This window comes from Camelus dromedarius, chromosome 5 (assembly GCF_036321535.1).
Source record: "Camelus dromedarius isolate mCamDro1 chromosome 5, mCamDro1.pat, whole genome shotgun sequence".
Classification (NCBI taxonomy): Eukaryota; Metazoa; Chordata; class Mammalia; order Artiodactyla; family Camelidae; genus Camelus; species Camelus dromedarius.
Window position 1 is genome coordinate 4723293 of NC_087440.1, and position 24335 is coordinate 4747627.

Below are 24335 nucleotides of genomic sequence, written 5' to 3' on the forward strand. Positions count from 1 at the left end.
AGGAACGAGGCTTGGGGTCTGGGCTGCTGCTTGCCGTCGTCTCCGCTGCCATCGCTGGGCAGGTAAGGGGGCGCTGGTGGGGGCGTGTAGGTCAGGGAGCCAGCGGGTGAGGCCTGGGCTGCGCAGCTGGGGAGGTGCACAGGGAGGGATGCGTGGGTGAGGCCCAGCCGTGCTGCTCGTTAGGACCCTGAGGCGGGTGCAGGCCGCCACCATAGTTCGTGGTGCCTTCACCCGGTTAGTAGTCCCTGAACCCTGTTTCTTTGCTGCCACTTGTACCCGGGTTTGGGTAAGCGGGTGCAGCCCCGGGAGGTGGGAGGGCATTAGAAGGCCCTGGAGCACTTCCCACCGGCCCTCAGATCATGGCTTGCTCTCGGGAGGCAGGTGTGGGGCTGTCGGGGCAGGGGTGGCAGTATCCTGGCAGAAGCAGGGAGAGGGGTCTGCTCCTGGGAGCTGTCGCGTTGCTCCCATCTACCCCACAGCCTGTCCTGGGGGCGGCCTCTAAAGCCCCAGGTTTGCAGGACTCAGGTTACAGGTCAATCTGCTTTTGGGAGGAGGGCACGGTGCAGTGAGTGTGCGAGGGCGGCGGTAGCGACAGCGGAAAGTGGCAGCAAATCCCCGTGCTTGCACAGGGCAGCCCCAGTCCCACCATCGCCGCCTCCATCCCCTGACAGCACAGCTGCTGCTTTCCAGGAGCAGGCTGACCTGTAAACTGAGTCCCGCGATCCTGGGTTATCAGAGGCCGAGGCCAGGCCAGGCCACAGGGGAGTCGGAAGCAAATCCATAGACTTGCATGGGCAGACCCCTAAACCCCCGGTTGCTTCTGCTGCTTGTGACCACACCGGGCCTGCCTCCTGGGAGCAGGCTGACCTGGGGACATGCCTGGGACAGTAGAGGCTGCCTCCAGGCCATGCTGTGGGGAAGATGGGGACAAATCGACCAGTTTGCCAAGGGCAGCACCCCTCTCCCCGCCAGAGCCCCAAGTTCATGGGACACTTTTCCAGGTCAGTTGGCTCTGGAAGGCAGGTGTGGTTGCGGTTAGAGGGCAGCGGGGGGAGGGGTGCTGCCCCTCCTCCAGGTGGCAAGTGGACTTGCTCCATCTCCCAGGGGCCTGTCCTGGGGGCGGTCTCTGCTGCCCCAGGTTCACAGGAAGCATGTGTTCATGTCAGCCTGCTCCTGGGTGGAGGGTGCAGTGTGGTCAGGAGGCAGCGTCAGCAGCAGGAAAGGACTTCAGGAGGACTGGGCTGTAGCCCAGGGTAACTCACTCTCCTTCTTTCTTCTCTTGCTTCCTCAGTTGGTGGCTGTAGTGGCTTTTCCAGTATAGGTTATTACCAGATTTTGAACATAGGTTTCTGTGGTATACAGAAGAAACTTAAAAAAAAAACTGTTGTATATTTAGTGGCTAATACTTGTAAATCTCAAACTCCCAGATTTATCCCTTCCCACCCCGTTTCCCTGGTAACCATAAGATTGTTAACCAAGTCTGTGAACCTGTTTCTGTTCTGTAGATGAGTTCATAGTGTCGTCCTTTTTTTTTGATTGCACATCTGAGTCATATCATTTCGTATTTTTCTCTTTCTGGCTCACTTCACTAAGAATGATGATGTCTAGGTCCATCCATATTGCTGCAAATAGCATTCTTTTAACCTTTTTAATGGCAGAGTAGTATTCCATTGTATAAATATACTAGTTCATCTTCACCCAGTCACCTGTTTCTTCATTTAGGTTGCTTCCACTTTTTGGCTATTATATATAGTGGTGCTATGAATACTGGGATGCAGATACCTTTTTGCATTGGAGTTTCCTCTGAATATATACCCAGAAGTGGGATTGCTGGATCATAGGGTAAGTCTATTTTTAGTTTTTTGAGGAAATTCTATACTGTTTTCCATAATAGCTACACCAAACTACATTCCCACCAGCAGTGTAATAGAGTTCTCTTTTCTCCACACCCTCTTCAGCATTTATCATGCATGAACTTTGAAGTGACAGCCATTCTGACTGGTGTTTTGTAGTTTTGATTTGCATTTCTTTGGCAATTAGTGATATTGAGCATTTTTACATGTGCCTATTGGCCATTTGTAGTCTTCATTGGAGAATTGCTTCTTTAGGTCTTCTGCCCATTGTTGGATTGGGTTGCTTGTTTTTTGTTATTAAATTTTATGAACCATTTATATATTCTGGGGATTAAGTCTTTGTCAGTTGAATCATTTACAGATATTTTCTCCCATTCCGTAGATTGTCATTTTGTTTTGCTTATGGTTTCCTTTGCTGTGCAGTTTCCTTTGCTGTAAGTTTAATTAGCCTTTAAGTTGAACAGCTCATACATCTTAATAACAAAAAACAAACAGCCCAATTCAAAATGGGCAAAGACATAAACAAGCAATTCTCCAGTGAAGACATACAAATGGCCAATAGCACATGAAAAAATGCTGTGTTGCTAATTATCAAGGAAATACAAGTTAAAACTAGATGAGGTATCATCTCACACCAGTTAGAATGGCCATCATGCAAAAGTCATTGCATATGTCATTCAAAAATTGTAGCACACATCATTAATTATGGGGGCTTTTTCTGCTAGTCACACTCGAGTTTAAATTCCAACCCAGCTACTGGCTGTAAAAAGCCAGGGAATTGTGTCCAGTGAATACATATCTGTATTTGTCATTTTCCCTCATCAGGGTGGTTTCTCTTTCATATACAAAATGATAAGCATGTAATTTACACTGATTTTTATGCATACATTCACATATAATCGCCACAAAATACAAGGCCACTTAAAAAAAGATACTCCTTTTTTCTTACTGTAGAACGTGTTCAAACCTTTAGCAGCAGATTCAGCAGTTACAGGGTTATCAGTACAGCTGCCACGCCTCCCTGTCCTGGAGCCTCACAGGGACACTGCGAGGCTGAAGAAAAGACTTTTTCCTCCAGTTTATCTAAAGCTTTTCTTCAGTCCTGGGATTGTTTTAATATATAATTTATTCATTTTTTAATGGAGGTACTGGGGATTGAACCCAGGACCTCATGTGCACACTGTGCCACTGAGCAACACTCTCCCTGGCCAGGCCTGGAATTGAATAACCTTTACTTCTCCCTCTTGGAGGAGAGAGGGACACAAACTTCAACAGTTTTGACCCACCCGGGTCCATCTTTGGAAATGTTGGGGCACTTTTTCCTCCCACCTGGGGGGAGAAGGAAGACCACGGGGTCACCAGGCGTGGGCTTTCCCCTCACTGAGGCCAGCAGGCCAACTCCTGGGGTTGCATTTACTGCTTTCAAATGCATTGGTGCATTTTACTTCTCCCACCTTACAGCTTAGCTTCCATTTTATACTGTGGGTGATTGCATGGCCACCAGGGAGCAGATTCATCGTGTCCCACCCTTCATTCTTCCTTTTACTGAACAAGGCTTTTGTGATACTTGACTGAATCAGGGCTGTTCTAGAGAATCCCAGCGCTGCCCTCCCTGTTCCTGAGAGCACTCCCAGGTTCAGTGATTCGCTAACAAGCCTCACAGGGCTCTAGATGTGGTCATCCTCAGGGCTGAGATTTAGTATAGTGAAAGAGAAGAAAGGAAAATCAGCAAAGGGAGAAGGCATGTGGGCCACGTCTGGGAGAAACCAGACAGATGTCCTCTCCCAGGGGAGACGCACAGGATGCCCTTCGTCCCCCCAGCAAGGCACTGTGACCGCACATGTGAAGTGTCGTCTTCGCGGGCACAGTGGGGAGACTCGGTGCCCTGAGCTTTCACTGAGGCAGGTCGTGTAGGCACGTCTGTCTGGCGCTCAGGTAAGTTCCAGGCCCCTGGAAGGAAGCCTGGAACCATGTGGTCTGTGCAGACAGTTGAGGCCCAGGGACGCATTCTTGGCAGTTAGGGGACGGTTGGAACCCTCACAAAATCCAGGTTATCGGAGGCCAGCGGAGGGCAGCCTTGCAAGCAGGCCTTTCCAAGGACAGCAGTCTCGGGCCTGCTCTGTTAGCTTGTCTGTTCCCAGTACCGTAATTAAAGCTGGCTCATGTCTCACTGTTAGACGGTGAGGTGGTTATCTTTTTTCTATTGTAATAAAAATATGTGATGCATGTTTTTCTTTTTTTTAAATATTCTATTCTTTTTTTTTTTTTTTATCTATCTGTATCTACTTACTGTTTTTTGCAGGGGGTAATTAGGTTTCTTTATTTTAATCGAGGTGCCAGGGCTTGTTGAACCCGTTGCCTCCTGTGTGCTGAGTGTGCCCTCTGCCGCTGAGCTGACCTCCCCCTCAGTGTGTGTCTTTCTAACTTAGAGCATTTTGGTTTTTTTGGAGCAGGGCGTAATCCCTAGAAAGAGAGTAAATGTCTTTTCTGAGTAGTTTTTTCATCTTTTACAACTTCTGATATACATTTAGATATTTTGTCCTCCCCTTGCCTTTTCCAAAATTTAATTCTCATCAGTAAGTTTTTCATAGTATTTGTTGTACTGATAAAAAAAATACACTGTGGAGTCTTTAAAGTTACTATCCTCATTAATAGTTAATAATTATTTAAAAAAATATATTAAGATTAGGAAACTGTGACTCCTGATTGGCTCAGCTGCTGCTTTTGGTGCTCTGACAGGCCCCAGCTGTGATATTGTTGAAGAAGCTGTGAACACGTCTGCCCGAGGAGCTCCCGCTACAGTTCTGGGAGAGACTCGGAAGGAAACAGCCCCGGTGCAGCTCCCGGTTTCTGGCCCGGAGCTGGCTGCTGTGATGAAGATCGGAACCAGGGTCATGAGAGGCGTGGACTGGAAATGGGGCGATCAGGTGCTTAGAGATTTGACCCAAACACATGAGCCACATGTTAGTCATATTCTGCGCATCCTGGCTGGGTGGAACCTGGGGTCAGTACCTGCCTTCTCTCAGGATGTGTGTGACTGACCCATGACAAAGTACTGACTCCGAGGCAGGTGACTAGAGGCTCCAAACAAGAAGGGAGCAGCAGCGGCCTGTTGTGGGGCCCCGATCAGGATCAGGTCTGTGAGGAGTGGGGACTGTTTTCAGAGAACTCCTGGCGTGGGCTCAACTAGGGGTGCAGCCCGAAACAAGAGAGTGAGCAGGAGAGAGCGCACCTCATCCGAGTAATCGGGTCGAGAAAGATCTGGTGCGGCCTCTACGAGCTGATGGCTACGTGCCTGTCAGCGCCCCGGCCGGGCAGCAGCAGGCGCTGGCTTGGGGGTGCCCACCTTTTGTCTTCTACCCCGAGCTCCTTCCTCCCGCATCTCTGTAGGGTCACCCCGGGTGGAGGTCAGGGGCTGGGCCCTGCACCACTGCCCTGGCCACTCGCGCAGGACTGCGTTCACCCTCCTATGATGTGGAGCCGCCTTCTCACGTCCTGGTGTTCTCAGCCTCACTCTTAAGCACGCGCCTCCTGAGAATCATCTCAGAATCGGTGTCCAGAACAGGCAGCAGCATCCTACAGCTTTTACTCATAGAAATGGGAGGTGAAGGATCACTCTAGGGTCAGAGAAGAACTGAAGAATGAGCGGGAATGAGGCGGTGGTGGTGCTTGTTTGAGGTTCTGACCTCGTGAAGCCCCAGGAGGGATCTTGGGGCCAAGGAGCAGGGCGGCAGGAGCAGGGCGGCAGGACCAGGCTGGAAAGTCTCATCTCTGCATTGGCTTAGAGAGGATGCCGACTGAGGTGACTCCTTCCCAGCTACCTCTTCGGTAAAGGAGCACGGGCAAGTTAGCCCCAGTGTTTGCTGTGTGGTGACGGCGTTCGCTGTGCAGTGATGGTGTGAGCTGCGTGATGACGGCGTGAGCCGTATGTGTTGTAGCGGGTCTGGAGCCCTCTACGGACATGCAGCCTGTGCCAATGCTGCAGCCACCCTTACAGGCCATATTCATGTGACAGACCGGCCCGCACCCTCTTAACCAGTCTCTGTTTCGGCTTCCCCAGGACAGACCTCCTCCTGGCCTTGGCTGTGTGATCGGTGAACTTGGAGAGGATGGGTGGATCATGGTCCAGTGGGACACGGGCAGCACCAGCTCATACAGGATGGGAAAGGAGGGGAAATATGACCTGAAGTTGGCGGAGCTGCTGGCCTCCACGCAGCCCTCCTCAGAGGACTTGGACACAGAAGATGACTCCGGTGGGTGCCAGGGGGCCTGGCAAGCTGTGGGCACATGCTGGCTGGCCATCCTTTCATCTGGGAGTGAGAGCAGCTCTGTAGACCAGGCTTCCCTGGAAGGTCAGTTTTAAACCGGCCCCCGGTGATTTTGTTGGATTTGATTCCTGTTTTCCTTGGAGACAGTGTGGTGGGAGGGAGAGGGCAGGGCTGTCTGTGTCCTCGCCACTGGTGGGCTTTCTGGGGGCCCTGAGCTAGGGTCTGAGGTAGTGAGCCAGTGCCTGGAGGAGTGGGTGTTACCCTGCCATGCCAGAGCATGCCTTTTTCCTTCTGTCACCTTACCCACTGAGGTCCTGCTGTCAGGCATGTAGTGTCGAGTAGTAAGTCAGTACTTTACTACCTGAGGGAAAGTGGAGGTGGGAGTTTAGCATGACCGCAAGGTTAAGGAGATGCAGGGTGTGGGAGGAGGGCTTCAGGACTTTTTCAGACCTTGGGATGTTGAGATCTTGGTGAGACCATCCAGGAGGCCAGCGATTTTTCTTGGGGCTCCAATGTCAGCTGTATGCACAGCACGGGCAGGCTTCAGAAGTCACTTTTGTGGTTAGGAGAGGAAACCCAAGAGGCTGAGCTCATCAGAGAAAATGGTGTGGAAGGTGTCAGAGGCAGTGCTCCGTGCCCGCCCCGTGTGCATGCCACTCTGCACATCAGATGTACACGGATGGCGTCTGCCTTTGGCAGGTTAGGAGTAGTGTGTGTGACACCACGTGGCCCTGCCTGGGTCAGTGCGGGTTATGTTATCATTGCATCTGACAGTGTCCTGGTCAAGTGCGCCTCCTCCCAGCTCTCTGCCAGGGGGCTTCACTTAGGAAGTCGGCCTGAGCAGGGCTGGCCAAGTGACAGGAAGGTGGCCTGGACAAGTGTGCCCCTAGCTCCGCGTCCATGGAGGCAGCCACCTCATCTTCATCCTGCGCACAGCCAGCTCATTAACAACCAGCTTTTGACATTTGATGAGCTGTTTTTCTGAGAAGTGAGTTTTTATAATTGTTTTAGTTCTTCTGAGCTGTATGCTGAGATTGCTTTAAAAAAATATTTAAAAGGCTTGATTCCTTTGAAGGAGGTAGGGATGGAGCTGAATAGGGTGTTTATTTAGTGGACCTTGAATTTTATCTTCAAATATAAAGAGCTGCTTCCCTTTCCAAAGTAAGAAAAGAAGAATGTGAAGTCAAATCCCTTAAGTTACATGTGGAGACACTTTCCCATTTATTTGGGAGTGTAGTTTCTAATTTTGATTTTTTTTCAGAAGCTTTAACAAATTGAAGAGAACTTTTACCCCACAGCAATGATGCTCACCAGCGCTGTTAATTTACTGCAAACTCTGTCTGCTGGAGCCCATGCTGAAGTCATGCAGAGTGAAGCCACCAAGACTCTGTGTGGACTGCTGCGCACGTTGGTGGAGAGGGCAAAGATGGACAAGACAGGTATGCAGGGAGTGCTGTGGGCCACAGAGTCAGAACCGGGCTGTGAGGCTGTCGTGTGCGAGTGTGTGTGTGTGTCCGTGTCCTCCCAGCCTTCCTCGGCTTGTGGCCACAGCATTCCAGTGTCTGCCTCATCTTCGCTTGGACGCCTCCCCTGTCCTTTTCTGCCTCTTCTAAGGGCTTTCATTGGGTTTACAGTTCATCCTAATGCAGTATAATGTCATCTCAGTCCTTACCTTCGTTATACACGTGAAGAGTTCATTTCCAAATAAGGTCACAGCTGAGGTTCTGGGTGAAGATGACTCTGGGGGGATACAGTTCAACCCACTGAAGTGTTTGAGTATGTGGATGTGAGGGTGTTAAGTGTGGAGAGGTGGAAGTAAGCACAGCGAGTGTGTGTGTGTGTGTGTGTGTGTGTGTGTGTGTGTGCAGGCTTGAGTGCATGTGTAAGTTTGTACATGTGAGTGTGAGTGTCTATGAGAGTGAGACTGAGTATGGGTGTGAATGTGAAGTGAACAAGTGAATGTGTGTGAGTAACTGGGTGTGTGAATGACTGAGCAGGCATATGTGTGACTGTGCTGGGGTGTGAGTGTCCGTGCATGTGTCTGGGTGAGAGTGACTGAGTGTGAGAGTGAGCATGGGTCTGAAGGGCGGTGTCCCTGGAAGCCGGGAGAGCAGGAGGGCTGGGCCGTGGGAGCTGGGGAAGAGCGGCTGGTCCAGGGGTCTGAGCAGGTCACGGGATGCCGCCCTGCCCCAGGGTCACTGCCAGCCAGGAGGGAGCAGAAGCCCCAGGTGCCCGAGTGGGGCCCCGGGAGGAGCAGACAGGGTCATGGTCAGGTCAGAGTCAAGTTGGATAAACCGCATGGAAACCTCTTCCTCTCATTCTGCTTTGCAGACTTCTTAGCCTTGGCCTGGGAATTTAGGACACAGATTAAATATGAATGAGCTCATGGAGGATGTTTAAAACGTGAGATTTCAAACCAGTAGGATGTTCCCTCACAGAGAACTGCTGTTGGAATTGTGCGTTGTCTCCCTACTGCACAGGGAGGGTGAGTGGATGAAATTCCTTAAGGAGCTTGAGTTGCTACACGTGCTTTAGAGATTTTTAACGTGTAAAGTGTACCTTGGGAGGGTAGAGCTCAGTGGTAGAGTGGGTGCCTAGCATGCACAAAGTCCAGGGCTTAATCCCCAGTACCTCCATATTTTTATTTTATATATCAACGTAATTACTTCCCCTCACACAAAAAAACAAAAAGACAAAAGAAAGTCCTTTGAGCTGATTTGAAAGTCCCCTGTTCCTCTCCCACCGAGTCAGTGAAATTGTAACATAGCCATGAAGTAGTTTCTCCTTGAAAATAACGTGATGGAGGTCAATTAAAAGCAAAGGTTGTGCCGAGTGCTTCTTTGTAGAAGGTGGGTGCCCAGCAGCACCGCCTGGCTCTGGCAGGCTCCCCAGCAGGCGGGGGTGCCAGGAAGCCAGCTGAGAGGGTGGGGGCCGCGTGCCTTTCACCTCTGCTGGGGTTTCCCTGTAGGATGTTGATTTCCCTTTGAAATTCCCTTTTTAAAGGCTCTGTTTATTTTTGGGTTTTTTTTGTTTTTTCTTTCAGGGGGTATGTAATTAGGTTGGTTTGTTTGTTTTGTTTTTCGGTGGAAGTACTGGGGATTGAACCCAGGACCTTGTGTGTGCCAAGCATGTGCTCTCACACTTTAGCTCTACCTTCCCCCCTTAAACACTGCATTTTATTCAAAGATATATTTTTAAATATTTTGTTCCTGGAAAAAAAGGGTGAAGAAACTAATCTAGAAATGAATTCAGCTTAATTGTAAGTGTAAGAAGCAGGCAGCGCCCTGGACTCCGCTCCCCAAGCTTGCTGTCTGTCTGTGCTAGGCCCTGTGGAAGGGCTAGTTTCCTGACTCTGAGGACCCAGAGGTGGGGGGCTTCATGGCAGTCCTGGCTGTGGGCGGAGGCATCGACAGCTGGTTGCACCTGGAAGGACAAGTCACGCACAAGGAGTTTGGAGAAGGCACTGTGACTCCCATCACCCCGAAGGGCAGGATCACCATGCAGCTCTGTGACATGTGCGTCTGTCGTGCGTGCCCCATGAACCAGCTGAAGCTGGTAGTGAACCTGTGTTCAGTTCCTGGGTGAAGTGGGAAGAACTTGATTCTGGCCGTTTACGTCTGCCTTCTAGGACGCCATCCAAATTCAGGAAGCCCGTCTGCCTTTCTTCCTTTTCACCTCGCACTCCAGTGGTGAGTGGGACCTATCTCACAGGATTACATAGATTAGTAGCTCATTTGTCTTATTTTAGCCTCGAAAAGACATGAAAGGGCATTAGTTACTTAGAAGGTACTGTGGAAGGATAAGTTAGTTTTCATTATTTTTAAACTGTGAATTAATGAAATTTATTTCTTATCGAACAGCTCAACTTTCAAAAAAACCCTGAAAATGATTCCCTTAAATGAGCTTTCTTCATGTACAAAATCCATAATAATCATGTTGAGTGACATGGTTTGTGTGGCAGCTGGTGTCATGTTAAACCTGTGAATTAGGGATACACAGAGAAAGTGATTTATATTACTTTGATGTAACCCAACTAAGACCTGAGCATATCTTTCAATAAAATACTGTTTTTGATAATTACAGGAATATGTGCATGTTGTAGATAATACCTAAAAATTTAGTAACCACCACCATGATGTAATTATTGCTGACACGCTGGTAAAGAAAAAATTAATTTAGTTTCTATTTACTGTACATGTAAGTCTTTGTCTTGCCTCCAGTGTCATCTTGTAACATTATTTTCAGATGTAGAAAGACTTACATCTACATGTGGTGTTTCAGAATTAAGACTCGTGGCTCTGACAGCTTCCAGAACGTCCGTGTGCTCTGCACACTGGACACACGTTGAAGGCTCCTGCGCTCCCTCTTCAGCTCCCCGCCCGGCGTTCAGCAGCACCGACTTGCACTTCACAGAGCCCGGGCTCTCCGTCTGGGCTCAGTTGGTGAACCTCGCTGGCAGCAAATTGGAAAAGCACAAAATAAAGAAATCACCTAAGCAGGGTTTTGCAGGTCAGTACACGCGCTTCTTGATGAAAGAGCTGCATCTTAACTAGAATTATTTGAACAACGTCTTGTTTTGTCAGAGCAGGTCTGTCACTGCCGAAGCCTTTGGGTTCAGATGGACTGACCACTGGGTGAGTGACAGCGGGCGTGGTGATGAGTGTGTGTGACACCAAGAATGATGCCGTGGTGGGGGTGGCACCCAGAGAACCCCCAGGCCTCCCCACCTCCTGGTGCCAGCATTAATTCTGAACACGCTTTTTGAAGAGAAGTCTGTGTTCTCTCCCTGCACATTGACCCCCCAGCTGAGGCCCCCCAGCCTAGTTGCCCTTCTTGAGTGTTGCTCCGGGTCTCATCACAGCCAGACCCGGCAGGGCCTGTGTGCCTGGACCTGCCTCGCTTTGTGTCTGTGGTCCGTGGCGGCCTGTCTGAGACCAAGGCCGGCCCTGCTCCAGCTCCGCCTTTGGTCTGGGATGCTGCTCTCCAGTTCCCTAACGTTGCCTCTCACATGTCCTTTCAGAATTCTTCTCCCTGACTATTCTTTGCACGTTAGATATCCCTGTGATTGCATCGGTCACTTGTGGCTCATTCTGCCCACTCTTCTTGAGTTTTCTCACCCATTTCTCCCCAGTTCTGTAATTCCTGCCACAGCATTTATGATGGCTCTCCAGTTCTCATCTCTGGCTGGAGGGCCAGGTGCATGTAAACCACAGCACGTCCACAGTTCAGCTAACCTTGTCCCTTAGCCAGCATTTCCTGTCACGGTGAATAACCCTGTCTGCTGGGTATTAGAGCTCGGCGCCCCAGAGGCACCTCTGGCTCCTCCCGTGCCCATGTCCCCATGTTCCCAGTCCCCATGTCCCCACGCTGCCTGCTGTGGCCTCCAGCGTGTCCTGCTCTGGATGCTGCTGCTGCGACTGGCCTGGCTCTCCTTGTTGCCTGCCTGCATCTTTGTGGCAGCTTCCCTGGTCTGTTCCTCAGTTGGCCCATGGACGTCACTGCAGTCATTTGATTAGATAAGATCCTGTTGCCGGTAGATGTAACCGGCGTGTAGGTTCTTGAACCATCCCAGAAAGAATTCAGATGAGACATGGCGGTTAAGAAAGTGAAGTGAGGATTTACTAAGGCATGGACAGCACAGTCTTAAGGGGAGAACAGGCGGGCTCAGGTGAGTGGCTGTGCTGAGTTTCTCTGGCAAGATGGTTATATAGAGGACAGTTGAATGGGTGGAATATTCATTAGGAAGTGAAGGGTTTGGGGTCATATTTCCTGGTTTCATCCCAACTCCACCTTCCCGAAGGGAGGAAGGATGTTTGTTCTTACTTAGTCCAGATTGGAAGTGTCATGGCATTGGTGCATAATGGGTACTTGTAATCTGCAAGGCCAATTTTCTGGAAATGAAGGCACAATGAGTAAAAGATTGTATTGGGACACTGGAGATTCCTGCCTTTTCCTACCTTTCTTTGTCAGCCTCCAGGCCACTTGTCACTCTAAAATGTGAGACTGCTTTTCAGCCTTGAGGTTCCTGCCTTTCTTTTCTACCCAGGGACCCCTGGTGCTTACATGATGTAGGGTTTCCTGCATTTGGCCCCATGCCCCTCATTTCTGCTCAGTTCCTGCCATTTGGCCTGTGTCCCCCTTTCTCTGCTCATATCTAGCTATCTGCCTGCTCTACAATCCTACAGAGTGCCATGATCTTTACGTTAGAGAACTGTATGTCGTGAGTATCTGACAAAATTGTGTTTTAGGAGTCTTGGCAAGAAAAGGTGAAAGTATGTTATTTATGACATAGGTGTCTGTATGAAACTTCAGCGACTTGGGAAACACTTGATTATACTAGCAGTAGCTAACATAGCCCTAACCGTGTTAAACCATCGTGTCCTCACCCCGACCCGACGCAACACGTGGCAGGGGAGACCCCAGGGTGGAGGATGCTCACCCACAGCCCGGGGAAGGGCGAGCCCTTCGTCACTGCCAGGCTTTGCAAGGTCAGATGAGTGCCTTGGGGCAGCACCCTCCCCAAGGCCGACCCCTGCTGAGGGGAGAGCCTGCGCCATCCCTGCTGAGGCCTTTTCTCCCCCAGGACAAGGAGACCTGGGCCTGCTGAGGGGCGAGAGCTGACGCTGTGCGTCCTGAAGGCGGCCGCATGTTGCCTTCCCTCTAGGACCAGCTCAGGCGGATCCTGTCTCAGCCAGCTGTTCAGGACGCAGCAGCTGCTCACGCAGGTGACTTTCTAGAAGCCCTTACAGACCTGTAAGAAAGGCAGCCAAGGGACACATATGGGTGGCCCATAAAAGGGGAACTAGAGATGGCTTCTACGTGCACAAGGAAGATGTGCCACCAGGCCAGTAACTGATGAAACACAGACCACAAGTGAGAAAGACAAAGCCCGAGGGGAGGGAGGGAAACAGTGCTCTGCTGCCTCCATGGTCAAAGTGCGGCCCCAGGACCAGCAGTGACGGTGGCACATAGGAGCTTGTTAGAGGTGTGGGCCCTCAGGCTGCAGCCCAGACCTAAGAAATCAGGATCTGCATTTTTAACAAGGCTCCCAGTGCACACGAAGTGGGGCTCATCTGACACTCTGCTTCGGGGGGGGGTTAAGTTGGTACAGCCATCCACTGGGCATCTGAGGACATGCTAGACTTTAAAATGCATGTGCACTCATATCTATATCTGTACATCCATTGATTAGCAAGTCATCTTGTGGGAATTGATCACATGGAAAGGCATGAGGAAATGTATTTATAGATGCTCATTGTGGCTTTTTTTGGTTGGTCTTGTTTTTATGCTGAAAACTGGAGATGCCTCAGTGCCCATCATTAGGCGGTGTACCGGAATGGTAGCATGCCGTGGTGCTGTTCACAGTGGTGGTGCATGTGTGTGCCCCTTACCGTGGAAACGTGAAAATGATAAAAAAAACAAAGTGCATTGCTGTGTACGTGTATTTGTAGATTTGCCACAGAGAGTGACAGGAGAATTTCAGCTGACTTTATTTCCTTTGCACTTTTCTGTATGGCTTTAGTTTTCTAGAATGAGCTCATATCATTTTAAATAGGAAAAAACCCAAAGCTGAAAAGATTGTGGACTGTCTACTGTTGAAAGACATTGTGCTAAATATGGGCAACCAGACAGTCCTTGTTTATGGTTTTTTTACTCTTTGGAGTCAGGGTGGGGAGAGAAAATGAACCCAGGTATCTCTGTCCCGGGTACACGCTCATGTGCTGTGAGATGTCTGAGCACAGTTCACACGTGTCCCGGGGATGCTGGCGGCAGAGGGCTGGGGAGGGCAGCCTTTGAGGGCCGAGGCAGGCCATGGTTGTAGGGTGATGAGGAGTCCCTGTCCTGGGGGAGGAGACAGCAGGAGCACAGGCGTGATCAGTGAGTATTGGGTCCTGAGCTTAGCAAGGAGCGCAGGGTTTATCAGTGATCGTGGGACTAAAGCTGGAGAGGTCAGTTAAGTCGTGCCCAGGGAATTGGACTGGCTGCTCTGTGGCCACCCTGGTGAGTAGCTACAGCAGCACTGAATCGGGGTTACCATCCCATGCTCGGGGCAGAGCAAGGGCTCCAGGTGGAGCTGTCCAGCACAGGGCTTGCCAGACCACCACAGCCACCTGTTTCATCAAGCTTTATAGAAACACAGCCATGCCTTCCTGTTTACACGTAATCTCTGGCCACTTTCACCCTTCAGCGGCGGAGGTTGAGTGGCTGTGACAGACCCTGTGGTCAGTAAGCCTAAACTGTTTACTCCCTGGCTCTTCAAAAAAAATTTACAACCCCTGGACTAGAGGATTAGTTGAATTTGTATCAGTGGGCTCGGGGCAAATGAGAAGTGCCAGACACCTCACCCAGAGCTGCTTAGATGAAGACAGTAGACATCACCCTAAGCACATGGCACATTCAGATTTGGTGTCAGTTTATGTGTGAACAAGGGGAAAGAGAACAGTCCCTGGAGCCATGGTGCACACTTGGGAGTGTTCAGAGCTGGCGTTTCTGAAGCAGTGAGTGCTCACCAAGGCAGAGAAGGGACCAAAACTGGACCAAGGGCAGAAGTCTGGGAGGTTGCTTTGGTTGGCTCTAAAGAGACAGACAGAAGAACTAAAGAAGGACAGAGGCCAGGAAGCAGGGAGTGGAAAAGCCTTGAAGATTTTGGCTAGCTAACACTTGATGAGGTAGAAATCATATATCTGGTTTAACATGTGCAGTGCACTATGTTTTTTAGAAAAAAAAATTTCTTCTGTGTAGCACAGGGAGCTATATTCAATATCTTAAAATAACCTTTAATGAAAAAGAATGTGAAAACGAATATATGTATGTATGTATACACATAACTGGGACATTGTGCTGTACACCAGAAACTGACACATTGTAACTGACTGTACTTCAATTTAAAAAAAAGTTAAAAAGAAATAGTAAAGAGATGTTTGTGGTTGAAAATGCAGTGTCATTCTTACTTTGTTTTTAAATTCAGATGATGGAGCAGCTGCATCCCCTGACCTCAGTGACATGTCTCCTGAAGGCCTGCAGCCCCCAATGATCCTCTGACAGCAGTCACTGGCCTCGGCCACCCAGCCATCTCCGGCGAGGCCATATTTGACCAACAGGAGCTTGAGGTACAGTCAGTAGTAGCCTTGGCGGTTTTTATCCAGCACATGAGATTGTCAGCATTGTTTTTTGGTAGATGTGTAGGTAGATTTCCTCAAGGATATAGTCTGAATTTTAAATATGTCAAAATAATTCTTGTGACTAGGTAGGTGTTAAGCATGTTTGTCATAGAACGTTACGATACTGGTTAAAGAATGAATGAGTTAAAGTTTAATTCTACTTTGAATTTCTGTGATTTATTTGAAAAAGTCAGCTGGATTCAGCATGCGTTCATTGCTCACGTGTTCTCGGAGGAATCTTTTCCCAGGAAACAGTGTCGCTGAAAGAGCCCCGTGAAGCCTAGGAAGATGGCTCTTGCTGGTGTGTCTCGCTCATGCCAGAGCCTTTCCCGAGCTGCTCTGTTGAAGCCAGGCTCTCCGTCTACACCCTGTTTCTAAGCACGTGGTGCACTGCGTACTCGGGGGTGGACTTGGGCATCTTCCCACTGACGAGGGGACACCTAACCAGGTCTAAGCATGATGGGGACTTCCATGGCCCACCACATGGGGGACTAGATTTCTTTTTTTAAACCTTCTTGCTTGCAGTACATCAGAAATTCTGGACCAAACATCAAAGACAAAAATTAAACCTTGAGAACTCGATTTGGCAGGCAGAAAACACCCTAGTAGATATCTGCAGAGACCAAGACCCTGCGTGGAGCCGGGATCCAGAGCGAGGAAGCAGCGGGTGCAGAGGGAGAAGGCGGGAAATGCTGGGCATGGGGGCAGCTGGGGAGGAGGGTGCAGGGCCTTCTGTGACCCCCACCGAGTGCCAGCTGCTCCTTAGGTCTGAACACCTGAGGTGAGAGGCCGGGTTAAAGTCACCCAAGCCCCTGCCAGGTGTTTTTTCCTGTCTGCCCTCCTGTTCCTTTCTGAGACTGCCGCTGTCATCTGGGGATTGCTAGTGAGTTTCTGTTTGTGTGTCTTGGCTCGCTGTACGGAGCTGTTTTAAAGATCAGGTGTGCAGCTTCATCGGGTCTGATCTGCTGTAACCCATCCAAGGAATCCTTTATACTTTCAGATCTCATGTTTCCGTTCGGTTCCTGTGTTACAGTTTTACAGGTCTCCTGATGGTTCTCATCTCTTCACCCTTTGTGTCACTTAAAACACATTTCACCCTTGATACCTGTACATCTTTAAACATATGTCTGATTGCTATATTAAATTTCTTATTTGCTGATTCTGACACTTGGGCCACTCACTGGTCTGCTACTGATTGCTTTTATACTGCTGGTTATAGTCAGTTACTGGTTCTACTTCTACACACGTCTAAACAACGTTGCTGTGTGCTGGGTGGTTTGGGTATTACGCTGTGTGGACTCTGGGCTCTGTAACGTCCTCTGGAGAACATGGAGCTTTATTTTTGCAGACAGTTCAGTGCCTGGCAGTTTTCCTCAGTCCTTGGAGGCTTGATTCTAGACTTTTTGGTGACACTTTATTTTTGTTTTGCCATCAGTCCTGGTTCCTGGACTCTGATTCTACAGGATTTATAATGTCTTCTGAGGTTTCAGTGGAAACCTCTACATCATGACCACTGCGCTCAAACGTGGTTGGACTGGGACCTCGTGCCATCTCCCTAGCCCTGGGCCTGCCTGCAGTTCCTTTATGCTGGGCTCAGCTTTGCAGTCAGCCAAGGAGTCACGGGTAGTCCGTGTGTGCACTTCGTGGTCCTCCCACACCTCTGCTTTCTCTGGCAGGTCCCTGGCTGCGGTCCTGGAGCGCCACCCCCATCACGGCTTGCCCCCGGCCTCCTTGTGGTCAGGGTCACACCTGTCCCTGTTTTCTCCAGGGCCTCCCTTCAAACTGTTTTTTTTAAATACTCTGTCGGGAATTCACAATTATTATCAGCAGAGGCTTAGTCTAGTCTGCTTCTTACTGCCAGAACCGGAACTCCTAACTCGATCTGGTTCTGGATTACAAGCTTTGAGGATGAAGCCTGTCACTTCCAAGTTATTCAGACTTCACAGCAAAACCCTAGGATTCTGACCCTTCCTAAGCCCTGGAAAGCTCAATGATGTCTTCTGTTTCTTCCTAATCCTTCCTCACGTGGTCAGTTTAAAACAAATAGCGAGTCTCAGAGCTATGAGAAGAAGTAGAGCAGATGAGCAGGGAGTTTCAGGTGGTTCAGGGAGGGGGCGAGGTGTCCAGAGGCAGGCAGTCCCCAGCTGCAGGCCCCAGTGATGTGTGGATTCATCGATTCATTGCAATTTGCTTCCCAATATTCTTTAGTCCTCTTGTTTTTTTACACCATGTTTAACCTCCAGAGAGGTTCTGTTACTCCTTAGTAGTTGGGGGTTGATTTGGTGGCACATGGGATGGCTCTGTGCTGTCTGTGGCCTGTCCTACAGATGGAAGGTAGCAGGAGACTGTGGGCACAGCCTGGTCATGGGGAAGGAAGGGGTCCTTTTCTCTTGCCCCTCACTCTGCATTCACTCCCTCAGCTTGTTGCCACTCAGAGCTCAGATTTCAGGGCTGTGAAATTTCCTTAACGGACATTGCTGTTTGGCTAATTTACTAGGTAGGTTCTGTCTGTGCCAAAGAAGCTTTTTAACCATGTTTTTCCTCTGCATTAAGCTGTGAAAGTTGTCTCTGTCCTTGTTTACATGTTTTATCTGTTCATCTAAAAATACCTGGTAGGCCTGGGTATAGAAATACACTTCTGCACTGCAGTTGGGAGTAGTCATCTGTAATTTCCATTTTCCTAGACTTCCTGCTCTGCCCCCAGCCCTGCTGTCATTGGCGCAGGCCACTGCGCTGGCTGTGTGTCAACGTTTGGCTGTGGGGTCCACATGCCCAGCAAGCCCCGTGTGTGAAGCCTGAAGCTCTGGTGGGGCCACGCTGCCTGTCCCCGTGCCACACGTCCGTCCCATCAGAGCAAAGACGCACCAGCTGTCGCTGGGTCCTGCCCTGCCTGTTGTGGTCCAGCTCATGGAAACAGGATTCCCTAGACGGAACATCGAGTTTGCGCTCAAGTCACCCACGGGCACCCCTGGGAACGCTGCAGGCTTGCCAGGTACTGTGTTTTCCATGGGGTTGTTCGACTTCACATGCCCACCTATTTGTGGGCCCCCCGGGAAATGCTGCCGTGCGCAGCTGGGTGTGTGGTCCTCACCGCGGGGCGCCGTGTGTGCCTGCTCTTAGGCATGGAGGCCGTGGTTGGGTGGCTGCTGGACAATGCTGACGTGCAGGTCACGGATCTCTCGGACACAGACATGGGGTCTGAGGAGTGTTCAGACGAGGAGGTGGTGGAGGATGTGAATGACACGGCCTATGCTGTGGTCAGTGCCTCCCTCGTGCCATCTGTCCTGAGCTCTGATTTCCTCCACGCTGCCCCATGGGGCCCTTCTGGTTCTGCCAGGCACATGGGGAGGCTCCTAACTGCTACCTGGGTTTTCTGTGCCTTAATTACTTTCATTTTTAAAACAGACCCTTGTTCCAACATCGAATGATGTTGGGTAGCCACGAGAGGAGATGCTATTAAAAAATCTTTTTTTTTTTAAATGGAGGTACTGGGGATTGGACCCAGGACCTCTAGGATGCTAAGCATGCACTCTACCTCTGAGCTATACCCTCTCTCTTAAAAATCATTATTTATATGACACATTGTCTTCTGATTTGAGTGAGTTGTTTCATGGGATTGCTTTGGAAATGCCTCAGAAATTTTCTATACTTTAAGGTTTTGAGGTTAGTTCTGCTTACTGTGCTGCTGCCATTAATCTTGTAAAAATGAAGAATTTTACAGTGAAAACACAGCATAATATTTCACACTTTCTATTTTAATATTAGAGATTTCATATACTTCTTTAAGTAGGTTTATCTGGTTCACCATTTTAAAAAATGTGTTTCTCTTTTGTAGTCTATTGGTGCTGTCATAACCGAGAGCCAGACTTAACAAAAAAACAGGCTGATTTCCTGAGATGATGATTATGCTGTGTATGTGAGACAGAATAATCAGGTGAGTAGTTGTTTCAGGCTGGAGCCTGGCTTAGGTTTTCATTCAACAAATGTGTGAGCATCTCAGAAAATCAGAGACCTGGCAGAGGAGGGCATAGCAGCCAGCAGGGAGGCCTCTGTGTCTGGAGAGAGGACAGAGGAGCAGCAGATGGGGGGGCCAGCACCACAGAACAAAAGGAGGCTTGTCCGTAGTGACATGGCACAGGGTCCTGTGCTTCTCGGTCAGCCCCCTTTTGGACACTTCCACAGCCTATTTTTTGCTTTTGAGGGGAGATGGAAGTAGTTAGGTTTATTTATTTATTTTATTTAATGGAGACACTGGGATTGAACCCAGGACCTTGTGCATGCTAAACACACACTCTACCACTGAGTTATACACTCCTCCATCTTTTGTAAAAAAATATCATTCTCATTGCCATCTAATTTAAAAAATTTAGTTATGTTTTTTCAACCTTAAATCCTTCCTTTTCCTGCTTTAATTCTTTTGTTCTAGTTAGTACACTTCAGAGAAAGTCCCAGAAGTCATCTCATTCTACCTGTAAATATGTCAACATGTATCTCATATAGATAAGGCTTTTATTTTTAACATAATGACCTGACAGTTGCCTAACATTGCCTGACAGAGTAAACAGTGATTCCTCACTGTCATCTCATAGCTAATGCTTGCTCAGATTTTCCCAGTTTTCTCAAAAATGGCTTTCTATAGTAATTCCTTTGAATTTTGATACTAACAAGATCATATATCATACATTTGGGTGATAGGTCCCTGTAGTGTTTTTTAACCTAGAATAGTTCCTCCCTCCTTTTTTCCTTTTCATGCCATTCATTTGTGCTAAAACTACATCAGCCCACAGTCTTTCTCCCTCTCCTCTGTGTCTCCTGTACAGTCAGAGTGAGGGCTGCAGGGTGGTTGGGCTCAGGCTGCCCCTGAGCAGGAATGTATCGTAGGGGCCAGCACGCAGCGTTGCTGGTCATCACCATCTATTCTCTGTTAATATTGTTCATGTCACCTTCTAGATCCGTCACAAACTTTGTCATCCCTCCCAAATTTATTAGCTGGAGTTGTGTCCTTTAAAAAAAACTTTCTTATGAACTCTGGTCACTATAATATAGTTCATATAGGAAAGGCATAATAGTGGCTGGTTTTTGTTTGCTTGCTTGCTTGCGTTACCAATTTTCAGAATGATGAATTGGTGCCCTGGTACTTGTAAAGGTGACCAAGAACCTTTGTTTTGTCTATTATCATTATGATGAATTTATTGGCTTTTATGGATTTGATGTGTTTTAGCCATTTTTCCTCTTGATCATGTGGGAACCCACTGATCTTTTTTTTGTTTTATGGAAGTATAGTCAGTCTACAATGCTGTGTCAGTTTCTGGTGTGCAGCTTATTGTTTCAGTCATCCATGCACATGCATGTATTCCTTTTCACATTCTTTTCCTTTACAGGTTACTACAAGATACTGAATGTAGTTCCCTGGGCTGTACAGTAGGACCTTGTTATTTATCTATTTTAGTATCTGTACTAGTAGTATTAGAATTAGTAGTTAGTATTTAGACTCCCAACTTACCCTTCCCACCCCCTTGTCCCTCTGGTAACCGTTTGAGCTGTTTGTATGTTCTTGAAATTCAGCCCTTATCATTTGCATCATTTGCAAATATTTTCTCCCATCCCGTAGGCTGTCTTTTTATTTTTCTTAGTTTCCTTTGTTGTACGAAAGCTTGTAAGTTTGATTAGGTTCCATTTGTTTATTTTTGCTTTTATTTCTATTGCTTTGGGAGACTGACCTAGGAAAACATAGCTACAATTTATGTCAGAGAATGTTTTACCTATGTTCTCTTCTGGATTTTTATGGTGTCCTCTCTTATATTTAAGTCATTAAGCCATTTTGAATTTATTTTTGTGTATGGTGTGAGGGAGTGTCCTAAATAACATCATTGATTTACACGCTGCTCTGCAGTGTTCCTAACACCACTTGCTGAAGAGACTGTCTTTTCTCCACTGTATATTCTTGCCTCCTTTGTTGAAGATTAATTGACCCCGTAGGTCTGTGGGCTGATTTCTGGGCTCTCTATTCTATTCCATTGATCCACATGTGTGTTTTTATGCCAGTACCACACTGTTTTGGTTACTGTAGCTCTGTAGTATTGTCTGAAGTCTGGGAGGGTTATACCTTCAGCTTCATTCTTTTTCTTCTGTGTTGCTTTGGCCATTGGGTCATTTGGGAGTCCATATAAAATTTAGGATTATTTGTTCTAGTTCTGTGGAAAATGTCCTGGGTAATTTGATAGGGGCAGCATTAAATCTGTAGGTTGCTTTGGATAGTATGGCCATATTAACAATATTAATTTTTCCAATCCAAGAGCATAGAATATCTTTTCATTTCTTTAAATCATCTTTGATTGCCTTAATCAGTGTGTTGTAGTTCTCCACATATAAGTCTTTCACCTCCTTGGTCAGGTTTGTTCCCAAGTTTTTTTTGTCTTTGTTTTTCATGTGATTTTAAAAGAGATTTTTAAATTTTACTTTCCTTTTCTGATATTTCATTGTTAGTATAAAGAAATGCAGCTGATTTCTGTATGTTAATCTTGTATCCTGCTACCTTGCCAAATTCATTTATCAGCTTTGGTAGTTTTTGTGTGGAGCTGTTAGTTTTTGAGTGCTCCCTTGCTTTATGGCACACGTGGACCTAGGCTCATGTTACGTATTTCCTCCCCCAGAGATCAAGACAGGCAGCTTTCTAAAGAGCCCTGGTTCTATGTATTGAGAAATGATTTTGAGATCATACTGGGTGCTAGAGGAACTTTCCTTAGAAATAGAATAATTGATTGATTAAATTAAAATTGATCACTCATCTATACACTGGACTAGACTTTTTACATTTAATTTTAATTTTAGGTAGGAATGATGGTTAGATGCTGTTGAACAGATGAAGAAGTTTGTGGAGGAGATGTGGGCAAAATTATCAAATTGGATAGAGATGGATTACATTGACCTCAGTGTGCAGTGTGATTGGCAGCAGAAAGGAGCACTTACTGGGTTAGGTACATTCACGTGGAACTTGTAGGTAGGAACATTCTTCATCTGCTTCTGAGTGAGATCTTTAGAGTTCCCAGAAATGAATGCTAACTATAGTTTATTTTTTATTGGAATCTCTAGGCTGTCCTCCACCAAGTTCTCCTCATATAAAGGCAAGATTGGTGGTAAAGTTCATGTGAAAGCCTCAGTCTTGACACTGAAATACAAGTGGGGGTCTGTGACTCAGTAAAATGTGGGGCTTGTGAAAGGTCATAGTACCTAGGCAGGAAAGTGCTGGGTGTTGGCTTTTCATCAACTGATGTAAACTAGGGCAGGAAAAACAAGAATTAAGCAAACCTTATGATATAAAAATAGTGTCCTTCTGCTTGTCAGTGCCCTCATGACCAGGAGCAGCCCTGCTGTTGAGGAGTCAGGTGTGTTAACTCCCTGCAACGTGGGAGAATGCACCATGGAGAATGCGGTGTCTCCGTAAGTGTGTGAATGTGACAAAGTCTAATGGGTTCGCATTGAGTATTTGGGGGAGATTTCAAGGAATTGGGGTAATTCTAAGAATGGATGTGTTAATAAATATTCCCTGGAGGGCAGAAATACTGAGTCAGGATGAGGTCATGCCTGGCAGGGAAGCAGTCGGTCTTACTCGCCAGGAGGGGACTGTGGTTGGGATTTGATTGGATGTGACTGGACATGTTAGAGTGGTTTTGTTTTCATCTCAATCTGTCACAGTCTCAGGCTGACCTTGTCTCATATTGGGGTTCTTGTTCTGTCAGTCCTTCTGCCAAATGGCCAGCTTCCTCAGTGTTGTTCTCTCTTTTTATTAATGCTGTATGAAAATTTAGGACTGAGTTTAAGAAATGGAAATGTAGAAATGATGGGTGTTAAGACCTGGAAACACAAAATTCTCCTCAGTTTATATTTAATGTGATATTGTTGAGATTTCAAATCACATGGCATACTATGTCCATTTTAACAGTTGCAAGAAAAATAATTAAATATATGCATGGTTTTATTTTGTCTTGAACACTTTCAGTGCCATTTTTGCTTTGTTTTGTTTCAGCTTTGTGGAAAGCCATCTTTCTGCCAGATAGCTTAGATTAGAAATGGCCGCAGTGCTGGTACTTCCTCGGTGGACAGGGATGTTAGAGTTTCTTAAGTTACTTAAGAACAAATGGCTTATTTAACATTTTATTTTGGTTTAACATTTTGCTTCACTTAAGAGATTCTTAAAAGCTTTACAAATCAAAACAAAGATAAATTTCAAAAATAACAACTTGGTTTAGAAGTTAATGTTTTCAGTAGCTTTCACCAAAGGGCAAGAGATACCTTAACGTTATTAATACAAATTTTATTCCCTAAGTTACTGAATGGAGTTTTTGGTTGGTGTAATTAAAAACAAACAAATAAACCTTCAATAAGTGGATAATTTCAAACAGATACAAAAGTCAAGATTATAGTATAATGAGCCTCCATGTGCCCATTACCTGACTTGAGCAGTTGTCAGCTCCTGGCCAAACCGTTCATCCATGGTCCCCTGCTTCCATTATTTTGAAGCTAATGCCTGATTGCTATCATGTGTTAGTTGACCCAGAAGTATCTTAGTATGTCTCTCCCAGAGAGAAGTTCTTTTTGTACAACACAGAAAACTGTAATAGAATATCACGTGGTTAGGTATAGTTTTAATTTTAATTTTCAGTTTTTAGTGGTGAAAGAGGTGTTCCAGACAATTTCTATTCTGTCCTAGCTGTCAGTGCCGATGGGAAAGACGTTATTGTCAACTTCCCTTAGTCTCACTGAACTGCACTCTCATCAGACATGGAGTTGGTACCCAGTGTCCATCCTGGTATCACGTGAGTTTTTATTTTTATGTTGCTAGACTTGTTTGGGAGGAATGGCTTTCTCTGGAATCAAGTTTAACAAATGACCTCATCTTTTTCTTATCAACCAATGGCTATTTAAAAAATAGGTGTGATGGCTGTGAGATGTTTCCTATCAATGGATCTCAATTCAAGTACTGTGACGACTTTGATTTTTGTGAAATGTGTTTCAAAACTAGGAAACACAACACCAGGCATATATTTGGCAGA

General features: G+C 47.3%; 1 protein-coding gene across 1 annotated transcript in view; it reads left to right on the forward strand.

Moving 5' to 3' along the window:
* The first annotated feature begins 6097 nt into the window (after positions 1–6097).
* LOC116151596 (dual specificity tyrosine-phosphorylation-regulated kinase 1A) overlaps positions 6098–24335 on the forward strand; it is a 59869-nt gene continuing 41631 nt past the window's right edge. Inside the window, 9 exon segments of the mRNA XM_064485511.1 lie at positions 6098–7560; positions 9343–9810; positions 10403–10630; positions 12705–12846; positions 15090–15231; positions 17967–18274; positions 19118–19216; positions 22627–22722; positions 23993–24098. Coding sequence (XP_064341581.1) covers positions 22696–22722; positions 23993–24098 — 133 coding nt within the window. The 5' untranslated portion in view covers positions 6098–7560; positions 9343–9810; positions 10403–10630; ... (3 more) ...; positions 19118–19216; positions 22627–22695.